Source organism: Rhinatrema bivittatum, chromosome 5, assembly GCF_901001135.1.
Source record: "Rhinatrema bivittatum chromosome 5, aRhiBiv1.1, whole genome shotgun sequence".
Classification (NCBI taxonomy): Eukaryota; Metazoa; Chordata; class Amphibia; order Gymnophiona; family Rhinatrematidae; genus Rhinatrema; species Rhinatrema bivittatum.
In genome coordinates this window covers 367,883,046-367,907,390 of record NC_042619.1, presented here as the reverse complement: position 1 = coordinate 367,907,390, position 24,345 = coordinate 367,883,046, and the positions used below count along the sequence as shown (strand labels likewise).

Genomic DNA, 24,345 nt, shown 5'->3' with positions numbered 1-24,345 from the left:
CAGGGAACTGGCTGTTGACCCCTTCAAGAAACACCTTAATCTCAAACTCTCCCACACCACATCACCCTCCAAGCTAGAAATTGGCCTCTTCAAAGCCCCCTCACTGCAAATCTGTCTCATTTATGCCCCTCCTGGATCCATCGAACGGGACCCCTCCCCCTTAATTGAATTCTTATCTGCCAACATAAACATTGAAATCCCTTCCATCATACTAGGAGACTTCAACCTCCATGTCGATGCCACCCCCCTTACCCCTTCTTGTGAGGCATTCCTTACTGCACTCCAAGCTCTAGGCCTTAGACAAATTGTTGCCTCCCCCACGCACCAAGCTGGTCACTCCCTTGACCTTATATTCATCAACCACTGCTTCCTACCATCCCACCCCCCCCACCTGCTCCCCTGTACCTTGGTCCGACCACTTCCTCATAAAAGCCCTCCTCCCCCTTAACTTCCCTACTACCCCCACTCCCTCAAACAACACCACCTTCACCTTCAGGAAACCCTGCTCTGGAGATGAACTGGCTCTTGCCATTTCCAACACATCCACTAGCCTTGACTGCTCCAGTCCAGAGACTGCCATCAAATCCTGGCTCAGCATGACTCTTGAAATTGCTGACAAACTATGCCCCATCTCCAGACGTAACATTACCCAACCCACAAAAAATCATCAACCCTGGTACACGACTGAACTAAGATCCCTAAAAATACCCTCAGGCAGCGTGAGAGAAACTGGCGTAAGCCCCCTCACCCCAACTCGCCTCAAGTTTCAAAACTACCCTTCACCAATATAGAATAACCACCCTCAAAACAAAAAGAGACTACTTTTCAGCTAAGATCCACCAATACATGTACAACCCGAAAGCCCTTTTCAATTATGTTGCCAACCTCACCAAATCCTCTCAGCCCACTATCCCTGAGAATGATGCCTCCACTAAGAGCGAAGAAATCGCCCAGTATTTCCTCACAAAAATCACCAACATCCTCCGCAGATTTCAACACCCTTCTCCATCCACCTCCCCTTCCCCCTCCCTCCAACCTTCACCCACCCTCCAAACCCTTGACCTGACTTCCGCTAAAGAAGTGGAATCTATTCTCAGAAAACTCAAACCAGCTTCCCACCCTTCAGACACCATTCCCACAAAATCCCTCCTCTCCATCCCGAACACTATATCCAAACCCATCGCAGACATCATAAACTCCTCCCTCTCTTCAGGCTCTGTCCCAGATGCTCTTAAACAAGCTATTGTCAAGCCCCTCCTAAAAAAACCAACACTAGACCCTAAAGACCCCGCTAACTTCCGCCCTATCTCTAACCTGCCCTTCCTATCCAAAATTATGGAAAAGATTGTAAACATCCAACTTACAGAATATTTAGAAAGCAACAACATTCTGCATCCAGCCCAATACGGCTTCCGTAAATACCTCAATACAGAAACCCTCCTGCTCTCCCTCACGGACCACTTACTCATAGGCATGGACCGAGGCAACTGTTACCTCCTCGCCCTACTCGACATCTCAGCTGCCTTTGATACCATCAACCATAACCTCCTCATCAACCGGCTATCCGAAATAGGCATCTCAGGCCTAGCCCTACTATGGTTTAAATCCTACTTATCTAACAGAAAGTTCTCCGTCAAGATAGGAAACGCCAACTCCACACTCTATCCCTTGTCTCAAGGTGTCCCACAAGGCTCCTCCCTCTCCTCCACCCTTTTCAACATTTATCTCACACCTCTATGTCAGCTCCTCACAGACCTCGGCCTCAAATTCTACCTCTATGCAGATGACGTTCAAATCGTCATTCCCATTCACAACTCTCTCTCAGATGCCCTTGCCTTCTGGAACACATGTCTTGCCAACATCAATGACTTCCTCACCAACATCCACCTCGCTCTAAACTCCTCCAAAACAGAGCTGCTCCTTATCTCTCCTCACCTCCCTCCCAAACCACCGATCTCCAACGATCCAGCTTTCAACGTCATAACACCCCAACCCACAGTAAGAGACCTTGGGGTTATCATAGATCAACAACTCAATCTCAAAAAACAGATCAACTCCATCCTCAAAGAAGGTTTCTTCAAGCTTCACATCCTGAAGAAACTCAGACCCCTCCTCCACTATCATGACTTCCGCACCGTCGTCCAAGCCACCCTTTCCTCAAAGCTGGACTACTGTAATGCCCTCTTCCTTGGCCTACCCTCCTCCACCACCAAGCCCTTACAAATGCTCCAGAATGCCATCGCCAGGGTCATCACCAACTCAAGGAAAGCTGATCACATTACCCCAATACTCAAAGAACTCCACTGGCTCCCCATCGCATCCCGAATTCTCTTCAAAATTCTAACCATAGTGCACAAGTCCATCCACTCGCACAATTCCAATTGGTTGGATGAACCCTTTCGTCCTATACGCACTGAACGACCCACTCGCACTGTCAACAAAGGCACCCTCTCCATTCCCCCTTTGAAAAAAGCCCACCTCTCCTCTACTAGGGACCGTGCACTATCCATTGCAGGCCCTAAACAATGGAACGCCCCTCCCTACCACTCTCAGGCTAGAGCCATGTTACGCCAAGTTCAGAAAAAAACTTAAAAACATGGCTCTTCCGACAAGCCTACCCTGATTAAGTACACCGACTTCTGCAAGTATCTTGCCTACGCCTTGTATATTCCTGTAAATAGGTCCGTTGCAGTTTTATTTATTGCTTTAATTCCTCCACCTCCTGCTCTTTGTATACTCCTCCTTGTTCGCCCTCCCTGTTCATTGTAATTTCTACCTTTAAAGTTACATTGTAAACCGGTATGATGTATGCATACTAATACCGGTATATAAAAGTTTTTAAATAAATAAATAAATAAACATGCCGAAACAAATCTAAACAAAATAATCATTTTGAGTAAGATCAGTAAGAAGTTGCCATATTGGGTTAGCCTGAGGGTCCATCAAGCTCAACATCATATTTCCAAGTTGCAAGTACCCAACATTAAATAGATCCAATGCTACTAATGTCAATAATAGTGTTAAGGAACTTTTAATGACGGAATGTTTGGGTACTTAATGTACAGATTATGTATCTGTGTGAATTAAGCCTAATTAGAGAACGGAATGACAGGTAATGTATATCTATGGACTGCACAGTACACATTCACTGTGTAATGGTAACCTTTCACACACTCTGGCACAGATTCTAAGACTGACAATGTAGATAATGTAAATTATTGATGGTAAATATGTATAAGTAATTATATATTTTCAAAGTTCAATTGTTCACTTTTCATTTCCCCATACTATATGATATGTAAATAGTATTTCTAACTTCCAGTCTCCTCCTTTTCTTACTGCTCTCTGAAGTGAAGTGTCTTGTAACAGCCAGGAGTCCATATTGCCTCTGCATGTCTCCTGATTTTAGGTCCATCTCAGCATGGTTTGCTCTATCTCCTTCTGCTTACATCTGCGGCTGGGCTGAATCTGGCTGTCTGGTTGTATGCTCAAGACCGTGCTTGGATACATGGTGGCTGAGTGTTTGCAAATTTTTAGGCTCCAGTCTCGCTCTTCTGCAGACAAGGAACAAGTTTGCATGTCTATCATCTTATTGGTTGGATCTGATCATAAATCCACACCCCTAAAATGTCAGGGTATCTGGGTTATTTGGGCCAAAAGAGACCAAAATTCATCACAACATCACATGCTGTTTACTTCTCCCATGTGATCAGGGGATGGAAGAAGCTTCTGAATATGAGGCCTCCCCTTGTTGGTATTTCTTCTCTTAAAATATATATGATGCATAGATGATACTTCTTATTCTGCAGCCTTGTGGGCTCACTTCCAATCATGTTCTCATTCTTGTCAATACTTACCAAGTTCCAAAAAGCTTCTGTTTGCCTTGCTAGTACAGGATCCACCTGCTCTACAGCTAACTGACTTTTAAATATTGCAAAATATTCTAAAAGTAGAAAGACTAAATGCTAGAAATGTCCCTAGACCTAGTTTCTCTGGTTATTGTATATTCATCGTTTCTAAATGTCCATTTTATCCATAGTATGCCCAGTGTAGAAACAAACTGTTTTGAGTTTAAATGTCAATTATTCCATGTAATCTAAGAGACATATTGTAGGCCAAAAATAAAAATGTCCATATGAGAGGCTTCTTAGAGACAAATAGGACATTCTTTGGGAGCTTATCCTGACTTCCTACCATTAATCTTATATGTAATTCTCTACCTGAGCTCTAATCATAACAATTAATAGTGGCTGTTACTAGCAGTTTATGGGCTTCTCCAGGAACATTCCTGACCATGTAATAGCTAGGTCTTACCCTTGGGCAATATCCTCTATAATTTGTTAAATAACACCACCATAATTTCTGTGAATTATATTTTTATTGTATTTTATTCATAATCATATTGTCATACATCATGTGCAGAAGATTCTCTTTTATACAATGCATTTTTCCTCACACCTTGTCAGTTTTGGGATCCTGCAGCTAAGAGTTATGCTCCTGTGTCAAGAGTTCCAAACAATTATTTACAGGTGTATTTAATAAGAACATAAAGAGCTCTTAGCTTACACACTGCTGATAACTGACAGACACTCACTTTTCAGGTGCAAGGTTTCACAAATCCATAATCCGGTTCAGGGTCTGGTCATACAATAAATCAGTATATTTGCAGGAGGACTTTATTTGCCGATCTTAGTGTTCTATTTGGAATGTAAAGATGTAAAGAAGCATTTAACCAAGTGATGTTTTTATTTTCATTCCTCCAGCAGATGACCCATTTAGGTGGGAAATGGACCTGTTATTGGGGGGATGTTGGGGGAGGGGACTTTGGAGGTGGGGGGGGGGGGGACTTGGGATGATGGTCTTACCTGGTGGATTGGGTCTTTATCATTTGGTGAGTGGGTACACCACAGAGGAGCAAGGTGTTGACATCCTGTGTCAGATATCTCGGAAGGAGGGGGCTTGCTATTTCTGCTATACTTCTAGGATGGCAGGGTTATGAATAATCTCTATAAATTCTAAGGGACTAAACACTCCAGATAAAAGGTTGTTATTTCAAGAAGCACAGAGCTTGCGGGTTAATGTTTTTTGTCAGGAGATTCATTTACTCAAGCGTGTGGAGAGGCTGCTATGGGACCGATCATATCCCCAGCAATATTTACCTTCTGCCTCAACTAAAAACAAATATTGTGGGATGGGTATCTGATTTGCATGATCGTTGGTGGTAGATGTTAAGGATATCAGTCGTGATGGAGAGGGGGGATTTATAGCTCTTAAAGCCACAATTGGTAGTGAATTGTTCACGATCCTCACTTTATATGCCCTGAATGTTGAACAGGGCCCTTTCTTTCTACAAATATCTGCTCTGCAGGAGAATTGGGCTGAGGGTCAGGAAATAGTGGGGGGTGACTTCAGTCTAACTAGATACCCATATCTGGATAACTCTGGTTCTGGTGGGTGGGTGGGGGTTATGATTCCATGGAGGGGTGCTGAAAAATTTGATTTCAGAAAAGGCATTAGAGGATATCTGGCGACTGAGGAATCCAACTCAACGTAACTATATGTACTTCTCCCATGTGCACCAGTCCTATTCTCGCATAGATTTTTCCCTAATATCAATTATTAGGGAAAATTCTATCATTTAGTGGACCTCACAACTGAGTCTGATGTGGGGACCATAACTTAGTCCAACCATGCCCCAGTCTGGCTAGATATACAGGGCACTGGTCGATGCTACTGGCATCTGAATGATCGCTTATTAGATGATAAAGCTTTTGTAGGTTCTCTAATGGGTTACATTAAGGAATATTTGGCTATCAAATGCTCAAGAAAGGTTACATTGGGCACAGTCTGGAATTGTTTAAAGGCAGTGGTCAAGTGTAAGCTTATTTCCAGAGCTACTTTTCTTAAAAAAGAAAGGAGTGCCAAGTGGTTGCGATTAATGCAACATATTGCCAGTCTGGCTTTAAGTCATAAACGTACCTTAGTCCCAGAAGACTGGCTCTTCTAGGAGGGAACTTCAGGCATTAGATTTGGCTCAGATGGCATACCAATTAGATTTGTTGAAACAACGCCAATTTGAATTTGGTGATAAGGCAGGGTGTATCCTTGCCAAGAAAGTGAAGGAGAGAGCTACACAATCCCTCATTACTAAAATTAAGGACCCTACAGGGGCCTTCTTATATAAATCGGGAGATATTAGTAATCACTTTACTAGTTTCTATGAGGAGCTTTATGCATCGGATGTAACTGTGAGAGAACAAGCTATAGACCATTATTTAAAGGGAGTGGAATTACCATCTGTACCAGATGAAGCCCGTGAGTTTTTAAATGCAGAGATTACCCAGAGTGAGGTTTATCAAACAATTCAGAGTCTGAAGCTGGGGATTCACAGCTAAGTTACATAAAGTATTCCATCCAGTGGTTATTCCACCCCTGGTGGAAATGTTTAATGCACTAAGATCAGGAGGCTTGATTTCTGCAGAGTTCAGTCTAGCTGGGATAACTATATTGGCTAAAAGTGGGAGAGACCCCACACATTATGGGTCATACCGACCAATATCTTTGATAAATATTGATCTAAAGATCTTCGCCAAGATGTTGGCATCAGACTGGGAAAGGTTGGCCCTCTCATTATCCATGAGGATCAGTCCAGATTTGTTCCAGGCAGACTGGCTTTTGATAATATGCAGAGAGTTCTGGAACTAAGCTGGAGACCACAGCATGGCAATATCCCTTTAGTTCTTCTGGCTGTGGATGCCGAGAAGGCTTTTGACAGGGTCCACTGGCCGTACCTGTTCAAAGTGCTAGAGAAAATGAATCTAGGTCTTGATTTTATTGGGTGGATCCAGTGTTTCTATGTTAACCCTAGGGGTTGCTTAAAATTAATAGGGAATGCACAGACACCACAGTTTGAGGTAAAGAGGGGTACCAGGCAGGGCTGTCCTCTATCACCTTTACTGTTTGCCCTCTCCTTAGAACCTTTTGCAGAAAAAGTGAGACATAATTCAAAACTTCAGGGGGTGCGGGTGGGATCACATCTTTATAAGCTTTCTATGTTTGCAGATGATCTACTATTCACAGGTCTTGCTACAGGATATGAGAACGTTTGGTAAAGTCTCCGGTTTTAAAGTTAATGAAGATAAATCAGAGCTCTTAAATATTTCCGTACAAAGTGACCTCTATGACTGCATGTGGACTAATCTCCCATTTCATGTAGCTAGGGAGTGGATAAAATACTTAGGAGTAAAAATTGGGGCTGAGACAAAGGACTTGTCTGGGCTTAATTATATTCCTTTGCTTTCTACTATACAAAATGATTTAGATAGATGGGAAAGAGGGGGCTTTTCATGATTTGGCAGAATCGCTATCGTCAAAATGAATGTGTTGCTTCTTGTTATTTTTTCCAAACTTTGCCTGTACAGGTGCCAGACTCTTTGTTGACCCTGTGGCAGTGTAAGCTTCTCAGATTTATCTGGAAATGTCAGCCACGTAGAGTTGCTAAATTAGTTCTCTATCAAGATAAATTGTGAGGGGGGTTCCAAGTTCCTCATTTGGCATGGTATTATGCCGTGTCTCAACTGAGTGCATTCATACATTGGCATAAAGGTGGGGATCTGAAACCATGAGCTCGTATAGCTGAGCAGGGTGCTGGAGACCCTCCATTACACATTAGAGCCTGGCAACAGGGAGGGATCAACCTTTCTGCTTTATCGCCCTTCTCTAGACTTATCAGATCTGGGGGAAATGGAGGTTGAGATTGGTGGGAGATAAGCATGCCTATCATATGATTTTCTTTCTTTTTGACAGTTCCTTCCCTCCTGGGACAGAGCCAAGCGGGATTGAACACTGGAGGAGGAAGGGTTTGTTTAAATGGAAACAACTGTGGGATGGCCAGAAACTTTTAACCTTTAACGAATTTTGAAAAGTGTATCAGGTCTCTGAATCAGATCTTTTTGCTTATAATCAGATCATTCATTTTTTCATCTACTCCAAGGTTGGGCAGGAGCTTAAAAAGGGTAGATCCCTTGTTGAGCATTATTGTAGCCGAGCTTATAAGCTCACTAAACCTATTTCCAAGATTTATGCTCTATTAAGTAAAAAACCCCAGAGGAAGATGGTGTATCAAATGGCTTGGGAATGAGATTAAGGGAGTATTTTTGAGGATAAAGAATGGGATCAATGCTTTTTCGCAGTTAGTAGGTCTGCAAGATTGAGCAAGATGTTAAAAAATTCAGATGATAAATGTTGGAAGGGTTGTGGAGCAAGGAGTACCTTTCTACATTTGTGGTGGGAATGCCTGGCAACTGGAAAACTATGGGAGGCTTGATTTCATTTCTTCATTGGAGGGTATTAAAGTGCCCAAAGATCCCAAAGTTTGCCTGTTATGCTTACCAGCAGTTGTGGGGTCTGTGTCCTTTCAAGCATTGGGTGGAACAAGTAGTCACAACTCTTAGATGCAAAATTGCTTATGGATGGCGAAGACTTGATATTCCGTCCCTGACATGCAATCTAGACTACATAGGGTGCACTAGTTGGGAAAATTAACAGCTATGAGCAAAGATCAAATGGCCGGCTTTGAAAAAATCTGGCAACCCTACTTAAGATGGAAATCTAGGTTCACTGTGTGACTGTTTAATCTGGGGGACAGTGTGGAAAGAGGATGATCCCTAAATGTGGTAACCTTGATATTCATGTCTTTTTTTTTTTTTTTGTGAACATGCAAGGTCTCAATATTGTGATGCCTATTATTCTGGCACTTGATTGCAGCTGGTCTGTCTATATCTTCACTACTTACTGAGGAGTATGTATCTTCCCTCTGTATTGCTACTCTTGTATACATTCTTGTTAGGTACCTGTATCGGCTTGTATTTCTATGTTCCTCAATCCATCAAGCGTATGGAATAGGAAGGGGGTGGGGGCATAAAATGACAATTCAGCACTAGTTTTGCAAAGCTTTATTTTCTCACTGTATTTCACTGATTTTATTACATACAGTTATTGTACTCAGGCTTTGTTCGCTATTGTTATGTTACGATTTTCTCTATTGACTAATAAACATTAAATTAAAAAAAAAAATCCCTGTTCAAGGGAGGGAGAATCCAATTTCTCAGATGCTGGAATCTCCTGGTTCCTGGAATACTGCCTCCAACCTCCTACTGCCTGATCCTCCCTTTTGTGATCCTCCTCCTACCTCTTCCTCCATCCTTGCCCCAACCCCTTCTCTTTCAACTCTACCTCCAGTTCTCTCATGTTCTCACTAAGCCCTTGTCCTTTCCCCAGCTTCTTCATACAATAAAAATAAAATAAATGCTACAGGCACAAGCAAGTTTGGAAAACTGTTTTTACAATGGGATATAAAAGATGGAAATATTTTTCAATGTACTTCTGAATTATCTAAGTCCTGCTGCAGCCACTTGGGTCAGGGCTTCAGATCATTTTCTTCCTGTTGTTTGACCTGCTAGATGTGGGAGTGAGGAGACAAGAGCACTTACAGTGCCTATGGGCAGCAAAACTCTAAATTCGTTAGTGGATAATAATAGGGTGACCAACAGCCCAGTTTTTGACCAGATAACCTGGTTTTGGAGGTAATTCTACAGTGTCGGGTTACAAGGGTAACCCGACACTGTAAAACCCGGTCAGTAAGGCCTGGGGCCAATCAGCAGAGGGGCTATGCCTGACCAGAGAGAGAGAGAGAGGCCTGCCCGCCGCCAGCAGAACCCAGCCTGACGCAGAGAGGCTGAAATGCACAGAGCGAGGTAGAAACAATAATAGGCTCTGGTGCCAAACAGCAAAGACCACGAGCCCAGGCCTAGTCTCCCATCCCAGCTCCCCAAATCAGAGTTACTACAAAGCTGGTGAGGCTGGCTGATGGAAAATAAGCTCTATGTCCCCCCTGGAGTGCCCGGCTCCTCTCTCCAGAGATGCCATCTGAAGTTAAAAAAAAAAAAAAATATATATATATATATATTTTCAGCACACAGACCCACCATGTTCCCGTGATCCTATAGCTTTTGAGTGTGCTGATAATCAGCCCCAGGTCTCTGTGCAATGCAGCAGCCCCGAGGTAACCCAGAATGTACCATCTGCTGCTGCTGCTGCAGGCAGGGACCCCAGAGAGCACAAGCGAATAACACAAGTTCCCGCTTCCTGCCCTGCTAAATAATTCTTTGTTGATTTGCCTCACACCATGGCAATGCTGATGCGCTACTGAGATACTTTATCAAGGAGCATGCACTGCTGAAGATCTTTTGAGGTAAAAGGGAGCTTCCTGAGTCACCAGCACAAGCATTTATGTGTGACAGAGTATTTGTGATTGAGAGCATGTGTGTGTGTCAAAGCATGTGAGTGCAAGCATGTGTGTGTGTGAATGAATGCAAATATGAGCATGTGTGTGTGCCAGTGAAAGCATGTGAGAGAGCATATGTCAGTGACAGCGTTGGGTGTGCATGTGTCAGTGAGAATGTACATGAGAGGGAGTGTGTGTGTGAATTAGAGCATATGAGTGTGTCCGTTAGTGTGAGAGAAAACGAACCTGTATGTATAACAGAGGAGAAAGATTATGCAGTCCCCTCACCTTCCATTCCTCTTGTCCCTTAATAATACAGAACAGTTTTCAGAATGACTAGAAATTAAAAATTCTCAGGTATAGGGAAAGGGAGATTTTTTTAATCCTTAATTCTAATGATTGGGTACTACTTGATGAAGCTGCTGTTTTGAAATATTTTATTGGTGTTTGTGAAATATATAAACTAATTTATATGAATTTTTAATGTTCTATTCATCAGCTGTTTTCAAAACTATTTTTTTTACTATTATGATTGTTTTATATTTAATTTTTTTGTTTGATATTTTGAGGCATGGTGGTGTTTTTCCATTGTTACACTATATATAGAATGTAACTTGTTGCAGTTTCCAGTTTAATTTTTGTCTGCATGTTTCTATTTAAACTTTTATGATTCCTTTATTCTGTAGTTCACGAGGGTTAGTCTGTATTCTGCATGTGTGACTGAAGTTAGATATTAGGGCCTGGTGTATTATTTGCAGTGTTGCTTTTTTTTCATAGGTAGATATTATTTGAGTGCTAGGTTTTAGTGCTGTTTTGATATGAGAGGTTTACTATACTGTAATTATAATTTAGTATAATCATTGCTTTCTGAGGTCCAAGTCCATCCCCAACATGCGTTATAGTGTAGGACTAACACCAAATGGTAGGATCTAAATTTATGTATTTAATTTATTTATTTAAAACTTTTATATACCGATATTCATTTTCAGATCACATCGGTTTACAAAGAACAGTAAATTTAACTTTAGAGAGGAAAAGCAAGTTTGCTTACTGTAAACTGTGTTTCCGTAGATAGGATGAATTAGCCATGCTGTCATGGGAACTGTCCATCAGGGCCAGGAGGCGGAGCTTCTTAGTAGAAAATAGAGCTTTGCTCTGTGCGGTTGCATGTGCCTTCCCGCGCAGAAAAACAGTCTCTCCTCAGTCCATGATGTAGCAGTTCTTGAATAATTTACAGTCTATCCAGGGAGGTGGGTGGGTCAGCATGGCTAATTCATCCTGCTATCTACAGAAACACTGTTACAGTAAGCACACTTGCTTTTTCACGTTGATAGCAGGGCTGAATTAGCCATGCTGTCATGGGAGTCCTAAGCTCCTGATCACGCTGTGAAAGGGTTTCCTTGTCTTTTTTTTTTTTTTTGCGTGATCAAACGTGTGGATAGTCGGTTTGAACTCAGGTGGACATCGTTTGCAATATGACTTTTCCTAGCTTAGCATCTTCAGTTGTCTGTTGGTCCAGACAGTAGTGGGACGTGAACGTGTGTAATGAAGACCACGTTGCTGCCTTACAAATGTCAATGGGTGGCACTTGGTGTGCCTTAGGGCGAGAAACTAAGGGTAGGTTCTTCTTTGTGTAACAAAATTGAATGCATTGGGCTAGAGCTGGATACAGTCCTTTTCGCTACTGGAAGGCCGGGAGCGTTCGGGTTGAAAGAAACAAATTGGGATACTCATGTCTCCGAATGAGTTCGTCGTTTATAATATGCCAACACTCTCTTGCAGTCCAATGTATGCAATAACCGTTCCCTATCGTTCTGATGTGGTTTGGGAAAGAACATAGGTAATGCGATGGATTGACTCAAGTGGAATTGGATGACTATCTTGGGTAGGAAAGATGGGTGCATTCGCAGCACTATCTTGTTATGGAAGAATTGCAGGTACGGACTGTAGTGCACCAAAGCTTGGAGCTCACCGACTCTGCACGCTGACGTTAGGGCGACGAGGAATGCTACCTTCCATGTGAGATATTTGATGTGGGCCTCATCCATTGGTTCAAAGGGAGCCATCATCAATTGTTCCAGTACTAAATTTAGATTCCACGGCACCGGAGGCTTTGAGATTGGAGGCCGTAGGTGAGTGAGGCCTTTTAGAAACCGTGAAATGAAAGGATGGACGGAGATGGGCTGTCCTCCATACGGGCGGTGATAAGCTGCTATCACACTGAGGTGTACTCTAATAGACGAGATTGCGAGGCCCATAATATATAAGGAGTGAAGATAGTCCAGTAACTTCTCCGGTGAGCATTCTAAGGGATGTATCCCTTTAGACGAGTACCAGTCTGTATATCTCTTCCATTTGAAGCTATAGTTATGACGGGTAGAAGGTTTCCGTGAGGCAAGGAGCTTGTGCAGATAGTGATATTCCTTGCTCCGTCAAGAGGATCTGCTCAATCTCTACGCAGTCAAGTGCAGGGAGCTGTGCATGGGATGTAGTAGGGTTACCTCCTCTTGCGTCAAAAGATCTGCGCGGTCTTGTATCAATATTGAATCTGCTACTGATAGATGTAGGAGATGAGTGTACCACGGTTGTCGTGGCCATGCTGATGCTATCAATTGAGCTGTATCTCTTATGCATTTCTGTAATGTCCTTGTTATGAGGGGTATTGGAGGGAATGCATACAGGAGAGGTTCCGTTCATGGTAGGAGGAATGCATCCTGTGCTGTTCGGTGCCCACTGGGCCACACTGAGCAAAAACGAGGGAGTCTCGCATTCAGTTCCGTCACGAACAGGTCCATGGTTGGCTTTCCCCATGCTTCGAACAGAATATTCACTACTTGTTGGTTGAACGTCCACTCATGAGGGTAAAATATGCAGCTGAGGCGGTCGGCCCGAGTGTTGATGGCTCCTGGCAGATACGTTGCCTGAAGGTGTATTGAGTGATGTGATGTCTGCTCTAGTATTTGCAGGGTTTCCTTGCAAAGGGACCAGGAACCTGACCCTCCTTGCTTGTTGATGTAAACATTGCCACTTGATTGTCGTTGTAGACCATGACCCATCTTCCTTTTAATTGCGGAAGGAATGTCTGGAGTGCGTTCTTTACTGCCCTGAGTTCTAAGAGGTTATTGTTCCTGTGTAGACCATAGCCCTTGGGTTTGTAGTTGGTCCAAATGTGCCCCCCAGCCCTTGCGGGAAGGCATCTGTAGTCAGTACTGCATTGTGAGGTGGTGTGGAGAACAGGTCCCCTTTTTTGAGATTTGGCTCCTTGAGCCACCACTGTATATCCTGCAGCATTGCCGTAGTCAAGTTCACTCGTGATGTTAATGGTTGTGAGTGCTGCTTCCATTATCCTTTGAGTCCCCATTGTAGACGACGCATGTATAGTCTTGTATTGGGAACGGTATGAATGGCTGCCGCCATGTGTCCCAGGACGATGAGAACCTGCCGTGCCGAAGGCCTCTTGAGTAATCGGGTGGCTCGAAAGAGATGTCACATCTCTAGAATCCGTTCCATCAGTAGGAAAGCCCTGGTGTGGACTGTATCGAGACGTGCCCCAATGAATTGAAGCGACTGCATCAGAGTCAAAATGGATTTTTGGTAATTGACTACAATCCCAAACTATTCAAACAATGAAATGTCTGGAGAATGTAGTCTGTGAGAATCCTCGATTTGGATGCCACTATGAGCCAGTCGTCCAGATATGGAAAGATTTTGAAACTCCGTTGACTGAGATGTGCCACCAGCACTGCCAAACATTTGGTAAAGACCCTGGGGGCTGCTGAGAGACCAAAGGGTAGTACCTTGCATTGATAATATTAATTCTGAAATTGGAAGGATAGGTACTGCCACGAAGAGTGGTGTATACGGATGTGGGTGTAGGCATCTTTCAAATCTATTGAGCACATCCAGTCTTTGGGATGAAAAAGTGGTAAGATGGTTTTGATGGATACCATTTTGAACTTCTCTTTGATGAGGTGCTTGTTCAACTCCCGGAGATCTAAGATCGATCTCTGTCCTCTGGTTTTCTTGGGAATTAGGAAATACGGTGAGTAAAAACCCTTGTTGCAAGCATATGATGGAATTTGTCGGATCGCTCACTGCTGGAGTAGGGATGATATTTCCTGTTGCAATTGAGTCTGCTGCCCTGGAACTCGGTTGGGCAGTAGATGTGGTAGATTGGGTTTATTGTTGAAACAGAGTTGATATCCCTGTCTTACTATTTCTAGAACCCATAGATCTGTGGTAATGGCCTCCCAGTGTGGTAGGCATAAGGTAATCCTGCCCAGCGGGTACAGTGGCAGTGATGATGGCGGCTGCACTAAAAAGAGGGGGACGCTTTAGCTGCAGTTTGAGGTTGTTGTGTCATAGGGCGCTGTGGTCTTGGTCTACCTCTCCTTGGCTGAAGAGTTGTCCGCTGTGGCGGGTTGTAAAGAGCAGGGCAAAATTGTTGATAGTGTCTAAAGGGTCGGCGGTTATATATTGTCTGCGGTTGGACGCATAGTACCTACGTTGCGTGGTGAAAGAGGGTGTTTGTGTCAGTGATTGGACAGCAACGGCCTGGTCCTTCAAGCTTGCGACTGTCTCTTGGAACTTGTCGCCGAAGAGATTGTCCCCTCTACATGGTATATTCGCAAGTCGCTCGTACAGTTCTTCCCGAATGGCACTGGAGCGGAGCCAGGCCATTCTGCATGCGGCAACGGCCGAGGCTGACGTACAAGCCGACGATTCAAACGCTTCATACACCGTCCGGAGGAGGTGTCGAATGCCCTCTTCCAGGTCCTGAATTGGTTAACGAAGGTGACGACAATTCTTGAGGGGGCAGCGCAGTTTTTAGGGTTTGCAGACTTTCATATAAGTATTGGACCAGGTAGAATTGGTGCTGACTGATCCGGGAAGAGAGCATGGACGACTGATATGCTCTTTTCCCAAAGTCATCTAGGAGCTGCTGCTCCTTCCCTGGAGGTGCCGATCCATGTAGTTTAGATTTTTTGGCTCGCTGCATCGCCGATTCCACTACTAATGAAGAGTGTGGGAGTTGCGGCGTGGAATAGAACAGATTTTTGCATTCTAAATTTTAGATCCGTTTTTCTGGACACCGGTGTGGTAGTGTAGGGGGATTCCCACATTTTTTCTAGGACGGAATCCAACACCTTGCGAGATGGAAGTGAGGTGGGTTCCACTGGTACATCAAATATTTTAAGGAGACCAAGCGTTTCCACCCGAGGATCCAGTATCTTCTGGACCTCTAGGTTAAGAATGGCCCCCATCTTATCCAAGAATTTTGGGTAAGAGAGATCTTCCGGGGGCGAGTAGGGTTCAGGTGTGTCCTCTGGCGGGGTCGGATGGATATCTCGTGGATGAAGAGGGAGATGAAGGAGGGGAATCAGACTCTACTAGTGCCAATGACTTTTCCTTCCTCTGTGGTAGGATCGTAGGCTGGGACGGACCTGGTGGGGAGAGGTCCATCAGGTCCGGAGGGGAGGGGTCCCTCGGTCGTTTTGGTAACTAGCGTGGTTGAGGCGAAGGCGGTGTGCTACCTGCAGGGGAGGTAGCGAGTTGGAACGTGGATTGTAATGTGTCAAAAAATCCCACTAGGGCAGATGAGAGTTGTGAAAACGCATCTTGTGTCTGTGGAGGCATCTGTGGCTTCCGCGGTGTCTCCCTAGGACGTGGTGGAGTATATTCCACGTCTAATCCTGTTCTCAGTCTTTTCCGGACTGGTTCTCGTGGATCCGTGTCGTGAGTCGTCTGGTGAGAGCCAGGTGAACGTGGGGGAGATGTCTGACGTGAAGAGGAGGAAGATGATGTAATTCTTACATACTCCTCCTCAGATTGCGCTGGCGACCTCGTATACTCTGCACTCTTTGGGGATATGGAGCGTTCAGAGAAGTAAGGACTAGGGAGTCGTATGTCCCTATGTTGCGAGGTGGCAGCAGATCTTGTCCGTGGGGATGGGGACGAGCGCGGTTGGCTTTCAATCGACCTCGCTCTGCGCTTCTCCTTTCCTCATCTATATTTCGAGTGAGTGTCACTCCTGTGATGAGTCAACCCATGCGCCAATGTTTCTTTTCGCATGCGTCTGTTTTCCTCCAGCGGTGAACTTTAGGTGTTCAGACGTCAACCTATGCATTTTATGCATCGACTTGGACTGTCCCTGCCTCGCCCCCGATGCAGTCTGTGCTGGTTGTGACACTTCTTGGGTCCTCTTCAATGCTCCTTGCTTCGATATAGACTCTACTTTGAGATCGATGCTCCCTGTGTCGTTGTCTTTTCAGTCGATGTGTAGGTCTTTGACGCATGCATCGTTGACTGCGTCGATCCCGGCTTCGCTGAGGTTTTTTGGCTCGGGGCAGTCGGCAACTTTGCCTAGATACGGTCACCGCTCCTGCAGTCACTCGACACGGGCTGGTGCGAATCACCCGCGTTGGGTGTCGATGCTGCCATTCTGAATCTAGCGCTTCACTGCTTTCACTCAGGGCGTGGTGCCCTCCAGTGGATCCCCCAGTCGTGGAGGGGCCTACTGATGTCACTGGTCTTACCTTCTAAATCTTTTGTTTTTCCGGACCCGGCAATGAGTGAGCCTCTGAGGCTGGGGCATACGACCCCAATAGCTCTACCCTGTGGGCTTGGATTTTTTGGGCCCTCTGACGGCGGGCTTGCGGCGACATCCTGCCGCAGTACTTAAAGGAGGCCTCCTGATAATGATGATTTAGCCCTATCAACGGAAAAAGTAAAAGTTACATGTAACATAGAGATAAAGGAACAAGTGGTGGTATAAAGTGGAGGAAAAAAGGGTCAGGAGGCCAAGGTCTGGCGTTTATAACTGAACTTGAAGGCATAAATAAATAAACCATTATGTTGAGGGGGGAAATTGGGAGGCTAGAACCAGGACAAGGGAGGTGAGGTGAAGGAGGAGAGATTATGTAAATACAAGTTTATGCAAATAAGGAAGGAACACCTTTGTCCTGCCCCTGATCCAGTCCTTTTAGGTGGAAAAGTTGGCAAACCTAGATACTAACCCTGTCCCTTTCTACCTCCAAAAAAAAACAAATGTAAGTGATCATTGCCGATAACTGTATAAAATACAAGCGAATTTAACTTTCCAGGCGTGGCTAGATTCGCAAGAGGTAGGGCTTGAACTAGACTTTGGTTCTTGTTCAGGTATGAATAATACCGACCAGCCTTCCTCCCATCCACAACCCGCAGCCACCGTCTCCAACGGACTGGTAAAAAAAAAAGCCAAGCTCGCGATATTTAAGGGCACGGAAGCGACCTGCCGATTGGCTGGATGAAGGCGGCCGCTAGTTGAGCCTGGTCTCGTGACGCCCGGCGAGGGCTGAAAGGAGGTTTTTTTTCTCAGCGTCCGATTGGAGTGGGCGGAGCGGCGGCGGCATCGTCGGAGCCCGAGCCCCAGAGTGGGCGTGCAGCGGGGGCGGAGTCACCGTGGCGGAGGGGGAAGCGTTGGCGGGTGGTACGCGGCTTTTCGGTTCCCTTCAGCAGCGAGACGGGCCGGGTTTTTCCTGCGGGTGCCACAGGCTGCCAGCCCGGGTAGAGGTCGGTACTCCATTACCTCTGTCATAGGCCTTCCCGCTCTGGTACCGGGGCACGTTGGCTCCCGGGGAGAGGAGGAGGGGGGGTGGGGGGCGGTGTGTTACTCCCGAAGCATCCCGTATACTGCTCGCTTTCATTTACCTGTGGCATTGCCGCTGCCAACTTTATCCCTCGCCTGTTGGCTTCGGAGCGTGGCCGCGGTTCCTCTCCGCCAAAAGCCTCTTTCCCGTCGGCTTCGCGGCCGCCGCCGCCTCTTCGCGCTCAAGTGGGCCGGGGACTGTGCAGTAGCTCCCGGGGGAGGTTGGGTGGCGCCGAGCTCCTGACAGTCTTTGGAGGCTTTTTTTTTTTTTTTTGTACGTGAGTGGAGCGGGGAGTCGCGTCGTCCTTGTCAAGAGATGCCCTGAAGTCCGCGCCGGCAGACGTTCCCCCCTCGGTTTCTCCTGCAGCACCAGGGATGGTGGAGTGAGATGCGGCTCCGCAATGGAACGGTGGCCACCGGCTTCGTTTTCATCACATCGGTCCTCAGCCTGTCTTGGTACACAGCGTGGCAGAATGGCCGAGGTAAGTGGAGCGGTGATGGTCTGATAACTAGCCGCTATGCTGATTTTGTCTTCGTTCCCCCCTCCCTTTCTGTCAGCCTTTTGTGGGAGGTAAACTTTGGTGGGCATGACAGGTACAGACGGTGCTGATGTGGATGGTCTTTTCTTGCGCAAATGTTTTTGGCCCGCCTGTTTTGCTTTTGGCTGATCAGGATTATTCGCTGAAGTGTATTTGGTCTAAAAAAAAAAAAAGACTGGGGAGGGGATGGTTACAAAAATAATTAATTGCAGTAGAACTACTAGTTCACACGAATTCTTCAAATTCTGTGCCAGCCTAATAAACCTCTTTTGCTGAATTCTTTCTGTGGTTGCATTTATGAAATAGCTTGAAATAAATACTAGGCCATAGGAATTCACAAATAGAAAGATTTCAGTGAGCTCCACAGAAATAGAGTATGTTGAAAGGATATTGGTTTCAAAGAGAGAGGTGTAACTAGTTTTTACCAACTAAATGCAAGATAACTTAGTAAGTACTAATTCTCTGTGATATTTCCATCTTTTTATATATTTGATTTCTATGTGAAGTCAAGGTAGGAAGTGCAATGGATACAAGTTTCATCATTTAGCTGACATGTGGGCGGATGCAAAATCGGTGTGCGTTAAAGGGGCACTTATGATTGAGCGCCCACTCCCTTAATGCGCACCGATCCAAGTGGGCTGCCGCGGTAAAGAGGTGCTAGGGGAAATTGCGCACACCCTAGTGCCTCCTCAGCAGCGGGCGCCCAGGAGAGGTGACTGTTAGCCACTTAGGAAAACGGATGCTCAATTTTAGAATGTCAATTTTCTTAACCTGACCATGGCACACTTTTTTTTTTTTTGGGACATTTCTAATTTTTTAGTTCTTCTGACTTTATATTGCCATGATATTAAGATGGAGGAAGTACAGAAAAGCAGTATTTACGCACTTTTTGGGCTCCTCCAAAATTAACGCCTGCTCATCGTATTTGCATGCGATGAGTGCTATTTACCTATGCTTGTGATTGGCATGCTTTTTGGACGTGCTAACCCCAGTTTTGCATCAGGGGGTTATGGACATGCATCCAATCACAGGTTAAACCGTGTGCTGCAGCCAGTGCATGGTATAGCATCGGCCTGATGGTGATTGCTTAATTCCTTGGTTTGCCTATTCATGTACAAAAATTTTTTTTTCAAGTTATCAGTTTTTAGCTTGCAGTCTCTTATTTATGAAGTAGGCCCAAGTTTACACTGCTGCCATGCTTCTGAATGCCTGGAATTTTTTTTCTTTAGCAACTTTGTTTAGAACATAACATAAGTTGTCATACTTATTCAAAAAAGCTATTAAAACCTATTTGTGTTCATTAGTATTTACTAATCATCAGGCATAAAGGCTATTACTCTTGTTTTCTTTACTTTAAGCTTATTTTAATGTCTACTTATTGTCATTTTAATTAGAGATTCCTTTGATTGTTTAGAGGGGGTTTTTTTTCGGTTTGGGTCTCCCGTGGGTAATTTCGTTTTTTCCATGGTTTAGGTTTTTTTTCATGGTTCCCGAATTTCGTGTTAGCGCGCACTAATTAGTGCATGCTAACTCCCGTTAGTGTGCGCCAACATGAAATATGAATTTTTCCGAAATTTCGGAAAATATTTCGTTTTTGAGTGCTCCCGAACCGTGATGAATTAGACAGTTTCGTTTAAAACTGAATGCACATCTCAAGTACATAACACTTAGAAACGCTTTAAAATAAATAAATATATACTGGGTCCATCAAGCCCAGCATCCTGTTTCCAACAGTGGCCAATCCAGGTTACAATTTCCTAGCAATTACCCAAAACATAAGTAGATCCCATGCTTCTAATGCCAGTCATAGCAATGGCTATTTCCTAAATCAACTTGATTAATAGCAGTTAATGGACTTCTCCAAGAATTTATCCAAACCTTTTTTAAACTCACTAACCACATCCTCAGGCAACAAATTCCAGAGCTTAATTGTGTGTTGGGTGAAAGAGTTTTCTCCGATTATTTTTAACTGTGCTCCTTTTATTATCTGAAAGATATTTCTACACATTATCCATTGATAAACTAATAGCAGCTGTCAGTTATACAGGAAAGTTTTATCTTTAAATAAATGAGGAAGGAAAGCACTTTCATTATAAGTATTTGGCTTTAGAATTTAGAAAGCGTTATGTTCTTAATGAGCACTTGTTTGTTTTAACTGTATTCATTTTTAGTGCCATAAGCATGTTTTTGTTTCCATGTGGGTTAAGGTGTGGGAAACATTTGTTTAGTGTACGATAGCAGGAACATTTTGAAATTCAAACTTTAAACTGAAATATTGCCTCCTGTGACTTTTTTAAAATCTTTATTTAACACAAGAGGGATACAATTCGAGAATGCTTGATTTTACAATGTATGCATATCTTTCAAAATACAATGCGATGGTGCTTGTTTGTATATTAACTGCAAACGTTTGATTAACAACAACTGTTTACGCATGTGATGCTAATCTACAATAAATGCTTATAATATCCCACTCCCGTGTACATTTGAGTTTTACACCATTCACACTAACCATTCATGCCCTAATTCACACATCCACACGTCAATCATTCTATCATTCAACCAGCTGTGTCATGATGTCCTCTCCAGATATCGCATACAAGTCACCCTTTATTCACTTAGCGGGTATGGTGAGGTCAAGTGGAGAGTAGCAATTGGAACTGACACTTAAGATATGCGCAAGTTACCAATCCTTGAAATAGCCACTAATCAGTAGCGATTGGCGGAGTGTTTCGGGCAATTAGACATAGGTCAATTCCCAAAGTTTTAAGTATTCCCGTGATATCTTTCGGCTGGTGAATTTGACATCCAGTCTCTCCACTTGCATCCAATCCGCAGGCTTCCGGAACCACATGAGAGGCGTAGGGCTTAATCCAATTAAATAGGATACTCGCTTTGGCTAGACAGGTCACAATGTGTACGTATTTCACGATGGCTTTCGTATTGACTGATAACCATTGTGTGGAGCCCAACAATATAAAATCCCCAGTGAGTGGTGGTTTCTGTTGGATAGAACCTTCGATAACTTGAAAGACTGTACTCCAAAAGGGAATATAGATGGGCAAAATAGCCCATCTATATTCCCGGCATTCACGGAGCGGGATGCCAGTGGCCAGTAGTTGGTGTTCCACCTTTACGGAGCGGAAGGATGGAGGGCTGCTATCTCAAAAAAAAAAACAAAACCCCAAAATAAAAACAGGGGTGGGTAAGAGTATGGTGTAAGGGTGTGGCCTGCTTGTTACAGCGGTTGCTACCCCTAATTGATTAGGGCTGGAGGGTACTGGAAGCCATTAGTAACAGGTGGGAGAGAAAAAAAGGGGAAAAAAATGGATAACGTGCGTAGCTTGCTGGGCAGACTGGATGGGCCGTTTGGTGGTCTTCTGCCGTCATTTCTATGTTTCAATGTGCCTCTGTCTCTATGGCACTTCAAACATGTATCTGTAGCAGAGAGATGCATTTTACAGGCACATATATTATCTATATACATTTTTGTAGCAGCTTAAATGGCATTTCCTGAATTTTGACATCCACAGTTGTGGAAAAGGCATATTCAAAATATTTTAACATTTCTTTTTGTGATATCGAGTGTCCCAGCGAGTTCGTCCATGATTTAGCTGTTGGTGCACAGAGTTGTTCAGACTCTTTGCTAAATTGTAATTTATACCAAAATGATGAGTTGTAATCCTTTTTTACCTTGGTGAATATAGTAATTACTGATTCTGGATCAAAGAGATTAGGGTTATAGGACAGCATTTGCATCAGATAATGTCTCGTAAAAATATATAGAATTGCTTAGGTGGAATTTGAAATTGAGAGCTCAATTGATCAAAATAAAGTATTGTTTGGTTGGTTGCACAATACAAGTTCTCCAGAGATGCTATACCATTTGATTCCCATTTTGTGAACATCTGGTTGTTCGGTCCTGGCAGAAATGCCGGATTTCCGGTCAGGCTCACTAATTTAGTGTTGAGATTTACCTTGAACTCACGGCAAAAATACTGCCAAGCTATTCTAACTGGTTTTATTAAGATATGATTCCTGATGGATGCAGTGAGGTCTGTTCATCGACTATGCAACATGTTTATGGGTTTCAGGGGGCACAGAATATCTGTTATTAATTCTGGGACTTCAAACTTATATTGTGCATGATACCATTCCCAGCAAAAATGCAGTTAACATGTCATATTATAAAAGTAGAAATGGGGTAACTTCAAATCACCATGGGGTACATTTTAAAAGAGAGCGCGCGGTCGTACTTTTTGTTCGCGCATCAGGCGCGTAGCCGCGCGTATCTTGTAAAATCCGGGGTCGGCGCGCACAAGGGGTTGCACATTTGTGCAACTTGCGCGCGCTGAGCTCTGCGCGTGCTGCCCATTCCCTCCGAGGCCGCTCTGAAATCGGAGCCGCCTTGGAGGGAACTTTCCTTCCCCCCCCCCCCCCCCCGCACCTTCCCCTACCTAACCCACCCTCCCGGCCCTATCTAGACCCCTCCCCTATCTTTATCATAAAAGTAACTTACGCGCACTGGCGCGGCAGGCCCCAACACAGGCCACTGTGTCGGGGCACTCGGCCACGCCCCCGGACCACCCACATGCCTCCGAACATGCCCTTGACCACCCCTTTTTGCAAGCCCCGGGACTTATGCACGTCCCGGGGCTTGTGCGCGCCGCCGAGCCTATGCAAAATAGGCTCGGCGCGTGCAGGGGGGTTTTAAAAGGGTTACGCGCATACCTTATGCGCGTAACCCTTTTAAAATCCGGCCCCATATTTTTTTGACAATATAAGTACTTTATAGTTCAATTGTGCTCTCTTTCCTCTCCAAAGAAACAATATTAGCACTTTACGGAGCTGCAAATAATCTTGGCGCCTAATCCAAACTGGGAGCATTTGCAGCTTATAGAGCAATTTCGGCAAGAGGGCCATCTTGACCAGGGCACTTCTACCAAACAGTGACAGTGGTAGGTCCTTCCATACTGCCAACTGCTCCTGAATGTTTTCTATTAAAGTGGTAATATTCATGTCGTACAATTGAGATAAATCTCGTGGTATCTGTAGCCCCAAATATTTGAAAGACCCTTTAGACCAAGATAGGGGTCTATCCTTGTCATCGCTTGCAAGGAAGATGATATAGGTAGGGCTTCAGATTTGAAAAAATGTATTTTCAAGCCAGCAAATTGCCCAAATTGCTCGATAAGACTCAGTGCTGGTAATGCAATTTGGGGATTTCTTAAAAATAGTAGCATATCATCAGCGAATAGACACATTTTATACTCTTTTGACCCTAGATGAAAGCCATGGATATCCGGAGAGATCTTTATTTTGTTAACCAATGGTTCCACTGTCAGGATATACAACAGGGGGGACAATGGGCAACCTTGTCTTGTGCCACTTTCAAGGGAAAAAGGTTCAGATAATTCTCCGTCTATGTTTATGCAGGCGGTTGGCATTGTATATAAGAGTTTAATCCATGCAATAAATGGTTGTGGGAACCCATATTTTTCTAATAGAACATATAGCCCCATTGAACGTTGTCAAACGCTTTTTCAGCGTCTAAACTAGCAATTAGTCCATTGGGATTTTCTAAATTTCCAGAATAGAGGGCTTCTATTAACTTGCGTATATTAGTAACTCCATTCCTGTTCTTTACAAAGTCGGTCTGATCTGGAGCAATGAGGTCAAGAATAATATCGCTCAATCTATTGGCTAATATTGAGACTAAGATTTTAACATCTACATTAATCAGCGAAATGGGCTTGTACGAGCCTGCCTGAATTCAGTCTTTGTCTGGCTTGGGAAAAAAAAACTATCAGGGCTTTATTCATATCTGGAGACCAGCAACCTTTTTGGTCATGTCTGATATAGATTTTGTAGGGGGGTTGCAACTTCTTCTTTTA

The 24,345-nt window shown here is 44.2% G+C and overlaps 1 protein-coding gene across 3 annotated transcripts in view; it reads left to right on the top strand.

Annotated features, from left to right (window-relative positions):
• Positions 1-17,640: 17,640 nt before the first annotated feature.
• MGAT4A (alpha-1,3-mannosyl-glycoprotein 4-beta-N-acetylglucosaminyltransferase A) overlaps positions 17,641-24,345 on the top strand; it is a 359,679-nt gene continuing 352,974 nt past the window's right edge. Inside the window, exon 1 of one of the 3 annotated variants that reach the window (XM_029604769.1) lies at positions 17,641-18,394. In XM_029604769.1, coding sequence (XP_029460629.1) covers positions 18,301-18,394 — 94 coding nt within the window. In that variant the 5' untranslated portion in view covers positions 17,641-18,300. The remainder of the gene's footprint in view (positions 18,395-24,345) is intronic. The other 2 variants (XM_029604768.1, XM_029604767.1) reach the window with 2 other exon arrangements.